The following is a 14,227-nucleotide window of genomic DNA, read 5'->3' as shown; positions in this document are numbered from 1 at the left end:
GCACAGAGGCCTACCAAGCCCTTTGCAGGGGCATTTACACAACCCATTGTACAAGGATGCAACATTTATTTAATTCTTCAGATATTTAAATTCATTATTTAACCCATTAGCATGCATATCAATACTCTTTTCATTACTTTATAACCTTATATCTTTGTACACGAAGTTAGCATATCTAGAATGTAGGCCAGTATGTTGAATCCCCTCATCTTTCCTATACTGGTACTTTTTGAATGGGAAATAAAATGGATGTCATTCAAGTAATTTTTCAAGAAAACACTTCATCTAAGAGTCCACGGGTGCAATATACATTTTTCTTATTATATTCTCTGGGTGCATTACATCTGTTCTTTAACTCTCTATTTTTTATATTTATTTCTTTGCATCTGCTCCTTTTTTTCCTCATATACTTTCACCACTCTACCTCACCAAACCACCTCACAACATTTCTAACCACTCCAAATCTTTTGTTTTTATGTCTTCAGAAACTTGGACAGCATCGTACTGTTTGACATGATATACATTGTTTTTCTGGACATAAACAAAAAGATGAGGGGGAGATAAACTTGTCTTTATTGTCCCCTTTCCAATTGCTGAGGGGTATTGTTGCTTTGTGTCTAGTTTTCTGCTGTGGATGTGGACCAGCCTTTATTCCAGCCTTACCCTTCAGAGATCGTGTTCCAGAACTACATACCCTTCAAGACCTACGAGGTGCCTCTGGTGTTGCGCAATATTGACACGGTAACTTTGATAAAGACCTCAACTCTTGTTTATACATATCAGGTGTGTTTGAGCATATGGATTATAACTGGTTAAGTAGGGAAATAATGACAGCCTTGGAGTCATGTTCGGTTACCTGGTTCAGTCTAATCTTGTAAACCACACTGAATCAAACTGCAGAGAATCAGAATTTCCTTATAGTCTATGCTTGTGCTTATTCTGCATGTGAAGAACCTGCACATAATGCACATTTGACATAATAACAAAATACCAAACACTAAAATACAAAATTACTATGGAGTTATTGGATTACAGAATTATGAGGCAATCTGCACCTACTTGATTAATTGCATTAAGAAAAATTATAGCTTTTCATTCTTTAGTTTCTGAATTGAGATTACATTTTATTAATTTAATTAAAATTTCCAATTCACACTTCATACATACGCTAAACGCAGAATTCCGATGAGTCTGTTTAGATATAACCTAAACAAAACATTATTTGTATGTGAAGATCCTTATTTAGTTTAGTTATAACAATAAAACTGTAAGAAAGTCCGCTGTTGCATGATGTCCAAGAACAAATATGGAATCAATTTTGCAGAGTTGGCAAGAACACAGTCTGGAGACAAAAACAGGATGACAGATGTCTACTGCATATGCTAAAACAAAGACAGAGCAACATACCTGTACATCATAGTTGCCACAGTTCTTAAACAGAGAAAGATATTTTTCTTGTAGGATATTCTTACAGTGTCACAACAAAATGCTCCCAGAAGTTCTGTCATCATCTTATGTGAGTGGCCTACTTGGTTTTTTACAAAGTGGAACCAGCCAAGTGCACACTTTATGTAGCCCACTAGAACACCGGAAGGCTAGAAAAAGGTTACACTCCCTCCAGTTATTACTGTGAAAACCCCAGCTGTTCAGCTATTTTCAAACTTTTCAGTGGCTGCAGTTTAAAATGTCTTCAGCCAAAAGGTACAGCTCCCACCATGAGACTGATGCTCAGCATGGAGCAAATGAAGAAGAGCAGACTGAGCACAAGTGCTCTGATTGTGAAAATGTTCCCAGACAGATTAGACGCTGGTGGTAAGTTGGAGGCGTTTTATCTAATTCAGTAGGAAGATCCAAAATCATACACAATACTCAATAATGGTCAGAACCAGAGAACAATGGGAGAATGGTTATTACCAGGAGGGCATAACGAAAACAGTTCAATGTCAAAACCAGAGACACTAAACAGACAAAATCAAAGGAACAGGCAAAAGAGCAAAAAGGGTATGTAACAATGGGCAAAACAATGATGGGGAAAAACCCTGCTCAGTACACTTAGAAAAATCAGCAGCAATACTTTGCAAAAACTGACTGAAGCAGAGGTGGTGGTGGAAATTCTGGGAGTTGTAGTTCATAGCACAGTGTCCAAAAGCTGAAAGTGACAGAAGGCAGTTGTATTTAAGGGTTTACAAGGAAATTATGAGCAATGGTCTTTTTTTACTAGGCTGTTAGGAGTACACCAAGTTTTTCAGATGTATAGAAAAAGGATTCATAGTAACCGCTATCAGATTACTGTATTAACACTTAAGTGTTTATTTTAAAGTTAAGTTAATTTTTATTCTGAGGAAGCTATTAGCCAAATTCATGTAAATGTATTTTATATATAAATTAAATTTATTTTTTATTGCAAATGCCACTACTTTTTATAGCTGCAAATGTCTCCAGCATACTGTACATTTGGGGTATTTGTAAGTGTGTAAGCATGTGTGTGTGTATGTGAGAGAGATGATGACCTTTTATGAGGAGGACATAATGGTATACAGCCTTTTACACATTAATTACACCTCTGTTTGTGGTACAGCAAACACTAATTGGATCTCCTATCGAAAATACTTCAACGTGAATAAATAATCATTAGATTTGTCATTTGAATTGCAAGGACCTTCACTACTCAATATTTCTTTCTGCATTATTCTATTGAAAGCCACAAAGTCACAGAGAATATAAAATGGTGTACACTAGAAGATTGGAATAGTTTTGATTTAGCCTATATGACTCATTTGTGATTACAGTAGTTTATGTAACACACCTAATCAACATGTAGGTCTAGTTCTATATGAGACTGGTAAAAGAGTGACTTCTTGGTATTTGCCAGCTCAAGCAGAAATTGAAGACTTTGTAGTCATGCTTTGGTTTTATATTCTAAACTAACTTGCAGTTTCATACAAACATATTCTAAACTCATTAGGGATTTGGACCCATAGTATTGTTAACCTTGTAAATCCTGTAAAGCGCTTTGTGACAACATGTGTTGTGAAAAGCGCTATACAAATATATTTGATTTGATTTGATTAAACTAGCTTGCAGTTTTATACACATGCTACTTCCCAAACAATGATACAATTAAACTAGGTATCACATTTTAAATATGCAGGTAAGCTTTATATTGCTATTTTAAAGTGTGGAGATAAGGCTTTATATTACTTTAATATAAATTGACATATCTTTAATATAGATGGACAACAGTATTTGTGCATTTGTTTCAAAATATCAAAAATATACACCATTTTTGTCACGGTACGGCGGCCCCCTACTGGTCGCCCCCGTCTACAGCAGCAGCTTGTCCTGTGGGTGTGGCGTTGTGTTCGTCCCTCAGGTGGGCGGAGCCCGCGATCCGTCTCACCTGAGGGTCGTTTGTTCGTCTATATATGTCTTGTCTTTGTACCAGTTGACTGCTGGTTATTATATCCTTAATTCGGATCAGTTCACGGGTTTTGGTTTGCGCACTTTACATATTAAACCATCCTATTTCCCTGAGACTTGGCGTGATCGCTTCCATTTATTTTCGCTCACCCTGCCCGTCACAATTTTAGAATATAAAATTATGCCTTTTAATTATAAAAGTGTAGAGATGAGAGAGCAACATGAATAACATATCGTGGTTGTGTGTCTTTATGCTAACTAGAAAAGTAAAAGATCCTCATGTAGGAAGACAAGAGACAAAATACATACTGCATGATTCATTAACACAGCAGCTACAACTAGAAGACAAATGCTAAGACTTGCATTATCAGTCACTGATATTACAGAGCCGAATTGTGCAGTGTGTCTTCATTAAAACTGTTCTGTCCTCTCCGCATCTTGGAACCGAGCCAATCATGGCTGAGGCTTCAAAACTGCGGTTCACACTGCTTTGCTATTGGAGCATATGCACATATTAACTGCAAATACATCTTAATATTTCAGAATCCCAATCACTATGGGAGAGAGAGCTTCTGAAATACTAAGATGCATTTGCAGCTAATATGTGCAAATGTTCCAATAGCAAGGAAACAAGAAGGAAAATGGACTCCCTCTCTTTTCTCACTCTTCATATGCATGAGGCGATTGAAATCCAAGCCACTGGTGAAGCTGCAGAAAAGCAGCGGTTGTAAATCTTTAAGACATTTTAGACATACATATTTAGTGTAATGTATAGATACATCAAAAAGATGACATTATGAGGGACTTTCATTTTAAAATAACCTCAGTCCCAGAACCTCTATATTTATGTACTACTGAATGATACCTTCTTTACACAGTAAATATTTTCTGAGGGACTTTTCATCTTAAAAAATGTATGATAACAAGGAGTCCCTGACCATGGAGTAAATCCTCTGTTTAATGGACTTTGAGGCACTCAGGACCCAGTAGATGAGATGCTTAAAATTAGCAGCTTTTCATTCTTCACTTTCTGAATTCAGATTACACTGGGATAATGCAACTGTATAGCCCTTCGGTAACTTTGGTGAGTCATGGCCTATGTCACATCATGAGTTATTATTTTTAATGCTGATGTAAGAGGCACACAGGGCACACACTACAAGGGGTCTTAAGGGGACTTCCCAAGAGGGAATAAACATTTTATGTATGTATTTATTGTTAAAAAGACCTCCACCTTGCGTCTCATGGTGACGCCCCAGAATTGTGCATTACATCACTGTTAATAAGTCAGAACTGCACAGATTGAAGGTTTATTTTGCAGTATGTCTTAGAGTTTACAGTGCCAGTTTCATTACGTACTATTAGCAGAAACCAAATCAACATGCCTATAATGTTTGCCAATGGGTATTTATATGCATCTTAGCTTAATGTGCTCTTTTGCCTCTCTGCAGATTCCTCGCCATGTAAAGGTGCTTGAGGAAGACTCGTTGTATTTCAAAGTGGTCAGTCCAGTAGACATTGGCTGCAAAGTGGCCCCAGGCATGACCTCCACATTCACCGTCTTCTTCACCCCACACGAAAAGAAGGTGTGTTTTTTATGACTGTGACAATGCACTGCAAAATAAAAGTCTAGAAAATCTGTTTACAATATAATTCAGTCATTTCCTTCAAGCAAGTAAAACTACTGCACAAATGAAACAGGATTCACCACTGCCTTTTATGTATGTGCTGCAACCAAGCAGTCCATTCTTCAGTTAAATTACACCAGCTGGGTTAGACACCCTTGGCAGTGCCAGGTAGCAAGTAGATCCCTTGAGAATTGATGGAAAATGAGCTATAATTCATAACACTTGACACAGAATGAACTTCAGACGCTGTTCTGTTCCAGTCTAAGTGACTGTGGCTTGCAGCTGTAAGACATCAATGTCAATTCTTGCATTACAGCTTAATGCATCGCCAAGGAACTTGGTAGGCATACCTCGGTGTATTGGGCCTGCGAGACCCCCTGTCCCCACCCACGCACACTCTCTTCCCCATTAGCCACTATTCTGCTGTCCACTGTACAGTCTGCTAATCTGCTTTTCTGTGGTGGTACATTAATACTGATCGTAGCATGGTGCCACTCCAAAGCGAGTCCCTGCAGCACTTAATGCTGCAATCCAATCAGTAAGAAAGTCAACACTGCTTACTTTTTCAACAGGAAGGAAACCAGACTCGCTCTCTTTTCTCACCCTTCAATCGCTTGAGGCGATTGAAAACCTAGCCACTTGTGACACAGGGAAAGCAACAATTGTAACTCTATAAGACATTTTAGAGATATGGTGTAGCTTGAATGTTTGCAAACTTCTTGAGTAGTTTAGATTTTTCTGTTGTTTATCAATTGAAACATTCCATGAAACATGAAATCAGAACATGTGCAAAAGTAGATGAACCACAGCTACATTGGTAAAGTTAACTAGACTCAGGTGAAACATATGTGAGTGCTCAAGTAATCAATTATGCAGACCAATCAAATGTTAAAAGATTTGAGCCACACTGAGAGGAACCCAACCAAACCACTGTCGTGCCAAGGCTTAAAGCACACAGATCAACTATGCTGAGAGGTAAGGAGACATCTGAGGACATCAGGCAGAAGATAGTGACAGACCATCACTCTTGGGGAAAGCTACAAAACCATCTCCAAAATATTCCAGCTCCATCCATCCACTGTAAGACAAATCATTTACAACTGGAGAATAACAGAAACCCTGCCCAGACATGGAAGGCCTTACCCCAAGAAGCACCAGAAAAATAATCATTCAGGTAAAGGCCAACCCATACATCACATCGAGAGAGTTGCAGACCTCTCTGGCAGCATCTGGAATAAACATACATGCATCTACAATCAGGCATAAAATCAATAGACATGGCATTCATAGGGGAGTTGCTATAAGGAAGCCTCTACTCTCAAGAAAGAACAAACTTTGCCAGAGTGTATTTGGACAAACCAGAAGCTTTTTGGAAGTCCATTCTCAAGACAGATGCGTGCACAATTGAATGATTTCAATATCACAATCACATGCACCATGTTTGGAGAAAAGAATCTCATCGCAACAGCGAAGCGTTTTGGTGGAAAAAGTATGGGCCTGCTTTTCTGCCTCTGGTCCAGGACTACTCCATATTATCCAGGGAATCACCAATTTCCAGACCTTTCAACAAATTCTTGACTAGAATCTCCTGCCATCAGTCAGGGAGTTGAAGCTGGGATGGAAATGGATTATTCAATGACCCAAATCTCGGCAAAGGTAGTAAGGAATGGCTTTAGAGAAACATTTGCATTGGCCCAGTCAATGTCCAGACCTCAATGCCATAGAAATGCTGTGGCAAGTTGTGAAGTGGCAGATGTCCCTGCAGCCTCTCTCAACTGGAACAGTTCTGCAAGGAAGAGTGGGCAAAAATGCCAAAAAGCAGATGAGACACTTGTTTGTGTTTATATATAATGAAAATGTACATATTTTTTCTGTCTCTCTTATTTGGAAGATCTACTTTACAAGATTGAGATTTGGATGTTCATTTAATAAGATTATTATACACTTTTTTTAGAAAATAATGACCATATTTGGAAGATTCACAAACTTTCAAGCAGCACTGTATATATTTAAATAAATTATTAAATAATGTAATAATAATGTGTACATTTGATGCGGTAGGTGTGCAATATATTCAGTGCAAATGGAATGACTAGACTTTAGCAGTCATAATCAGACAGTCAGCTTGATGATAATGGCAGTACATTGTTACTTGATGGATTCAAACAGTTTAAGATTACCTGCACCTTATATTTTCTTTCTCACGTAAACACATAAATGTTACTCTGACTTATGCAGAGTGGCCATTCAGTGTGATCCCATACAACAGACTGATTCGGCCTGTCATGTACCAGTCCTGCGTGGTTCTGAGCGCCTCTGGTCTGTTCTGTAGGACTATATCCACAGGCTGGTCTGTGTGACCGAGAGGGAGAAATTCGAAGTACCTATCAAGGCGATCGGGGCATATGCCATCCTGGACTTCCCAGACCAGGTGCACTTCCCTCCGTGTCCGGTCAAGTGCTCAGTGCAGAACACCCTCCTTGTGCGTAACATTGGGCATGGCCAAGCCATATTTCAGCTCAGCACACAGAGGTAAGAGACCGGTCAATGAGCCAAGGGGAGTTGACTTAACGAGAGGCTGCATCAACCGTTTCATGCAGCAAAGTGGAATGCCATGGTGAGGTTTGCATGTGTGTTTAAGTACTTGGCACCTATGTTGTGTTCTCTCTAGCCCATTCTCTGTAGAGCCTTCAGTAGGCACTCTTGGTGTTGGAGAGTCCATGCAGATTACTATTGAGTTCTTACCCAGAACGACAGGAAACCACAGCCAGTTACTGCTACTCCACTACAACACCGGTACAGTATTTATACATATTCTTTAAATCCCTTGCAATTAATTCATAATACTTGCAGTTAATACGTTCTAATTAATGCAGCTCCACTCATGCAAGTGCAGTATTTACAAATCTATTCATGTATGAGGAAAATTATATTACAATGATATTACAGCTGTTTTGAATTTAGGTATAAAATGGTTAAGCTACAGTGTCATCCACAGCATAGCTTGGATAAAACCAGACAAAGTTTGATTTAAGGTTGCTGTCAATGGTCTGTTTAATAGTTTTAACAGTATATTGATAGCTTCTGTTCAGCTTGTGGAAATAGAATTTAGAATGGTCATTTAAGTCAGCCTGGAACTGAGCATTATATGGTTTTAATGAGCATCTACCAGCCAATCACAAATGTCATCCATACCATGCTATAAAAGTATTTATTGTTAAGCAAAAACTTTAATGTTAGCACAATGTCCATATATGTCCATGGTATAGTGTTAATTTGACACTAAAGTTTTTGTTGTGCGCTCTTCCAATATATTTTCAATCAGATTTGAAGTTTCCTAATCCATGCTTGCTTGAACATTTCAACAATAAATTGTACTAAAAGTCATTTACAAACATAATAGTATAATTATATGGTAAGAATAATCACTCCCATCAAACGAGGCGGAACTAGATGGATGTGTCTGCGTATGATAAGCAAAATGGAATTACTTGGAGTTACTGTAGCAGTTCCTCTCTGTTCTAGCCCTGCGGCGAATGTGGTAACACAGCAGTTGTCATTTATGCTGCATTTTATATGAAAGCTGTTCATCTTTGCTCCTGCACTACGTGAGGACCAGTGCACGATGCTTTCAGTATCGTATCTGATTATCAGGTTATGAGCCTAAACTGGATGTTATTATCTCATGCATGCTGAGTAACACTACCAAATGGTGCTATCTGCCCTAGTGACACCTGCCTCTTTTTTGACATGTGTATACCACTTATCAGTATAACATTTACAAGTGGGTTTTAAAGGGTTGTCTACCTTTTGATGTTTTAATTCTTAGTGATGTTGGCATTTCAGGGACACTGGTCATTTGTTGAGTCTGACATTTATAATTGGCACTTCTCTGAATGGGATGACGTTGATAATATTTACATTTACCCCAGTATATTTTAGCATGAGCTGTAAATGCAAAGCTCTGTTGATGGTTAAGATCATCTTTAATAATGAGTCTAACCTAGTACAAATTGTGTGTGTGTGTGTGTGTGTGTGTGTGTGTGTGTGTGTGTGTGTGTGTGTGTGTGTGTGTGTGTGTGCACGCGTGCTGCAGAATGTGGTTTATCTGCATGTTTTGCTTCACACTGTCCTGTTTTTCTCCATGCATGAACAGTTAAGTCCACTGCCATTAACATTTCATAATGCACACCATTCTAAAAACACCACTTTTGTCCCATCAGGAGAATGTGATTTTTAATTAAACACCTTACCCTGTCTCCTCCTCATTTATCTTTCACATTTGAGCTGCTCCTGAGACTCCTTGTGGGTTTTGGAACACGGGTCTGGCAGAGAGCAGCTCCCGTGCCACCAGCAGAAGTCCTACTGGCCCCAGACCAGCTCTGTCCTCTTGCCACAGACAATGAACATCTGCCTTCCACTCCTGCCTCATTACCTGACTTAACTGTACAGTTCTTCATTTGCAGTTCAACAGCAGTGGCTGACCCACAACAAGCTTCTCTAAGAGGAAAGCAATTAAAGCTGTGTTCTTTTATATATTGCTAAATAAATACTAAAGGCACTAAAGTCTTGCATTTCCAGTAGATTAGATTTGTGTTTGTGCTGCTCACTTGGTAGAACAGGTAGTGCAAGGTCATGGTAGCAAGACCACAATCAGGGATTCGATTCCCCAGTGAGCACACACTGTTTGAATCTGGATAAGCCCAATGCAAAAAATATAAATGTAGTTCTTCTGTTTTTAAATGGTAATGTAAAGAACCATCTTATGGTTTCAGCCAAGTTAGAATAAAAGCACTGAGCTTCACCTGCACCTAAAAGTTACCCGTGACACACTAGAATGTAGTATAAACAGCTAATTTTCGTAGCAGTGGATTGTGCGTGTAATGCCTAGTTTGGACCCCTTCATCTTAACAACTGTGCAGTTAGCTTAAATAGGATTACTGAAGCCTGTGTAGTCCTGCTGGAAGCTAGTTTTGCCTAATTACCAATAGCTGGCTGTGATGAAATCCCTCCATTTCCGGGGGGTCTCATGGCTGGTCTTATTTATTTCCTCCTTTTTTTCTTTTTTTGCTTGGTATCATCTGTCTGCTCAGCACTTGCCTACTGATTATGAAATATGCATGAGGAGCAGAAGAGGCCAGTGAGCAGCAGTACCGCTGGCTACTGGGGATCCTCCTCACCAGCAGACAGCAAGCATGTCTCCTCCTCTTCTAGCCAAAGCTCGTTCTGCATGCTTCTCAAGGGACATTTCAGCTTCTTCGAAGATTCCCCCAACCGCCCCGCCCAGCTATCCCTGTCCTCCACTGCAGTGCAATGCCTTTCTCTAGGATGGAGGCTATATTTAGATGCAGTGATATGATCTAACTTTGCTATGACAAATCGTTTCTTTTATGTAAAATAAGGCATATATCTCATTGTGCTTGTTTTTTCGATTACAAATGAAAGCACGGTGTGTTACGCTGGCCCTTCTTCCATCAACGCTGTTCACACCGAGGCGAAATCTCATTACACGCAGCTGCCCAGGGAAGAGAGGCCCAAGAAAAGCGTCACTGTCTCGGTCACGTTTGCTTGGGCAGGGTGAGCAAATGGAAGAATCCTGCCATGCAGTCACAAATGAAAAAAACACACTTGTGTGCTTTCATATAGTACTACAAAAACAAACCCATGGGTCAGGGAGTGATGGGGCAATTAACTTTCACTTTGTGATTTCCACTTTCTCATATTGTAGCCGCTTCATTGCATGGTGAGCATGGGAAAACGCGCAAAAAATGCACAGGATTAATCACTATAACATACCCAAGAGCCAAGACTACATGCCATTTTGTGAGTGCTGTGCTACTCTAAGCACGAATCCCTCAGACTGTTCCGCATTTAATATTATCTGCAGTAGTGCCTGATAATCTATGCTAATAGAGAAGTCAGCAGTATGTTCTTGGGTTTGTCTTAGGCAGTTCGCCTTCAAGTTTATCTGCACTCTGCATCTTTTCAGCCTTGCTGGCTGATCACTGGAGCGTGGCTGAACTGCTTCGGGGTGGAGACGCTCCTGCTGGAGTCAGATCTGCTTCCCAGTCATTTTCACCACTTATAGTAGTGTCAGATAAGATCTTCATATGGAGCCCATAGAGTATGAATTTAACATCTTGGAGTACTAATCTGAATTTGCTTCTTTGTAAAATTTGTACAGACAGGAGGGACCAAAAATATTTGTAATGCTTGTAAGGAAACACCTGCGAGGTTTGACTGTATATGGCTGATTTTGGTTCACTGTGGTTCTTATATGCAGAAAGAGGGAAAAGCACCCTCATGGAGCCGTGCTTCTGCTCTGACAGCCTGGTGCACTGAACAGCCTCTGAAGTCTTTTTCCAGCTCCCTTTACATGAACAGATGAAGTCACACACACATACTGCAGTACTGAGAGTACGCCAGCCCCAACTGTCATTTCACAAGACCTCAACAGCGCAAGTGATGAAGTTTGGTCCATCACAGACACCATCTTTCCATCTTGCTCTACTCACAAAAAGTCCCTGGTTTGCTTGGGAAACTGATTGCCATGTTGAATTAAGCAGCAAATGAAAGATTGAGCTTTTGTGAATGTGTGTGAGCGTGTATGGTTTGGTGGGGGGGGGGGGGTGCCTTTGTCAGCTCTGTGATAACTATGATAATGACATTGGGTTTGCCTTTTTCTCTCTCTCCTTTCCCTCATCCATTTCGATGCATCTTAAAGCATTTGAAAAGATGTACATCACTGCCGTCATTACTCCTTTAGCCATATCAGATGTGCCAGCTTGCTTTCTATACGTTCTGCTAAAGTGTGCATTAACCAGCAGCAGTCCCCTAGCTCCTGGGAGGCGTGTTTGTAGAAGTGCAGTAGGCACTGTTCCAGTGCTTTCTGGCTGGGCTGCCAGCAATCATCTGGTTGTATTCCACTCACTCCTAGTCTTCTAGACTGGTGCCAGGGAGGCAGAGGTATATGGCAAGGAAGCAGTTTGTTTGTTTCAAACATTGGACTCCACACAAAAGAAGTACAAAAAAGATCATTGAGGAATTTATTTTCCTGATGAATTTCAGCTTTCAGTGTATTCACTCTTTGAAAGAAACTGCAGTGCAATCTCTGTGTACATGTGAATAGGCAGTTTTATTTTTCTTTATTCGGTGGTGTTAGGGTTGCGTTGCACGTGAGACCACACCATCCCCAGAGAGGGTCAAAAGACCATCTCCCAAGTCTCTGGTGACCTCCTTGTTTGTGTGGGTGCCTCTGTAGAATAAAGTCAGGGGAGAGATGTAGGTGTTGAGAAAAATAAATGTATTCCCTGCACAGTACATGCAATAAGGTACGTGTGTGAACATGACATGTCCATGTCTTATGCAATGTGCTAACAGGAAGCGCATGCAGTCATGCACAAAACAGCAAACGAGATGCACTGGCAATTTATCCTGCAGGGTGCAGTGGTTTTCCCAGCATAAAAACATCCCTTCAGGCAAGAACTCTGGCCATCCATGATGTTCCGGCATCATTTGTCCATGTAATGCAGCGTAAACTCGATGTTACATGAAGAATCCACTGATTCGTGAAAAGTTATTGATACAACTTTATTTTTTAAAATCATGTCATGCGTGTGCGAACTGGCTGACGATCCTGTTTTCTAGCCATCAACAATCAATCTATAACCCATCTCCATATTCATCTGTCATGTCATTTGAATGGCGATGTTATTACTTGTGGGTGGGATGTAAATTTGTTTTCCTGAATCTGGGAGGGTTGTCAGAGGAATTGGGTCTCTGTCCCTACTGCCACACACACACACACACACACACACACACACACACACACACACACACACACACACATACAGTCACTTTCTATATCTCTCTCTTTCTCTGATTGTGTGTGTGTGTGTGTGTGGACTGAGAGCTGGCAGTGATGCACTCTTGGCTTCTGTTGATGGATTGAGTTCATCTGGCCTTGGAACATGTGAAAAATGAATCACACCATGCATAGATTACCTCTTGTTTGGGACCTCAAGAAAGAGCTAAACTTTTTTTTTTACCTCCCTCAGATAAATGTGTTTTTGTCTGTTGTATATCATCGCAAAGGGAAAATTACACCTGCCCTGCATTTCTGTTTGAACGCACCGTTTCACGTTTGCAGGGGGCATGTCTGCATTTTCAGTTGCGATTATTGTTGCTAAGGTCATTATATCTGCCCAAGCATACGGCTGCTGCTTTGAATGTATCCAAAATGCAGGTATCATTTACATACACTGCTGCGGACATCGGCCCTCGTTTTGAATTCCGCCTTCCGTGTTGTCAGTGGCAGCTGTGGATCATGTGACCGCACGCCCCTGGACAGCTCATTTGCTTAAACGTATATCGAAGTGCCAAACTGAGAGCGGTTCGGCAGTGCCACTAAAAATCTTACACCCCTGATTTGTTCAGAGTTCCATCCTTTTGTTATATATCAGTTCAGACTTCATAATACATTTTATGCAAATGTAGGCTTTGCATAAACAAAGTCTAATGAATACAAATTCAACTTCTTAATCCTAATCATGCGATCTAAAGCCCATTTTACAGCGGATGCATCGATTGTTGCACTTGCCGCGCCGCAGCACGTAGTGAGCTGTACGCTACTACAGGTTTGTTAATACAGGTTTGTCAGCATTTACACCAGACGCATGCGACGCGTAATCCGTATTGCTAATGTTGGCAGGACGAGGACAATATGCCTTAGATCTAGTTTCCTGCTCACCTCACATGGCAAACCAGACATGCGATCTAGACCCATAATCATAACAGAAGATAGCTAGCATAGACTATATTTTTACTCAGCAGCATTAATAGAATCCTTGACAAGGGAATGTAAACAACAAATTAGAAGCTAGGGTTATAGATTTTTTGTTATAGATGTTTTAGATTTTATTATTGTTCCCACAAGAGTAGGGTGCTGTAACACCCCTGTTTCCATTTGTCACAGTAGGAATGGTTTGTAGTCCCTCCAGAGAACCCTATACATGCAAACTACTGCAGTGAGTGAAATGTAAGCTGTTGCGGAGTAGCTGGGACTGCCACACCTGCCGTAGAGCTGGTTCTGCTGTAAAATGGGGTTAAAGCTCCATAGGCCCCAATATATTTGCTTTGTCTGTTTGTTGTGTTTAGTGTGGAAAAACCAAGAGCTGTGG

At 40.4% G+C, this 14,227-nt stretch overlaps 1 protein-coding gene across 8 annotated transcripts in view; it reads left to right on the top strand.

Moving 5' to 3' along the window:
- Positions 1–14,227, top strand: part of hydin (HYDIN axonemal central pair apparatus protein) — a 63,692-nt gene that overhangs the window by 2,127 nt on the left and 47,338 nt on the right. For all 8 annotated transcript variants that reach the window (XM_076992060.1, XM_076992076.1, XM_076992069.1 and 5 more), the window contains 4 exons: positions 622–741; positions 4,872–5,006; positions 7,381–7,580; positions 7,720–7,844. In XM_076992060.1, the coding sequence (XP_076848175.1) occupies positions 622–741; positions 4,872–5,006; positions 7,381–7,580; positions 7,720–7,844 (580 nt within the window). The remainder of the gene's footprint in view (positions 1–621; positions 742–4,871; positions 5,007–7,380; positions 7,581–7,719; positions 7,845–14,227) is intronic.

The sequence above is a fragment of the Brachyhypopomus gauderio genome, chromosome 2 (genome assembly GCF_052324685.1).
Source record: "Brachyhypopomus gauderio isolate BG-103 chromosome 2, BGAUD_0.2, whole genome shotgun sequence".
Lineage (NCBI taxonomy): Eukaryota > Metazoa > Chordata > Actinopteri > Gymnotiformes > Hypopomidae > Brachyhypopomus > Brachyhypopomus gauderio.
Note: the sequence above shows the minus strand (reverse complement) of the source record. Positions and strands in the feature narration are given on the sequence as shown.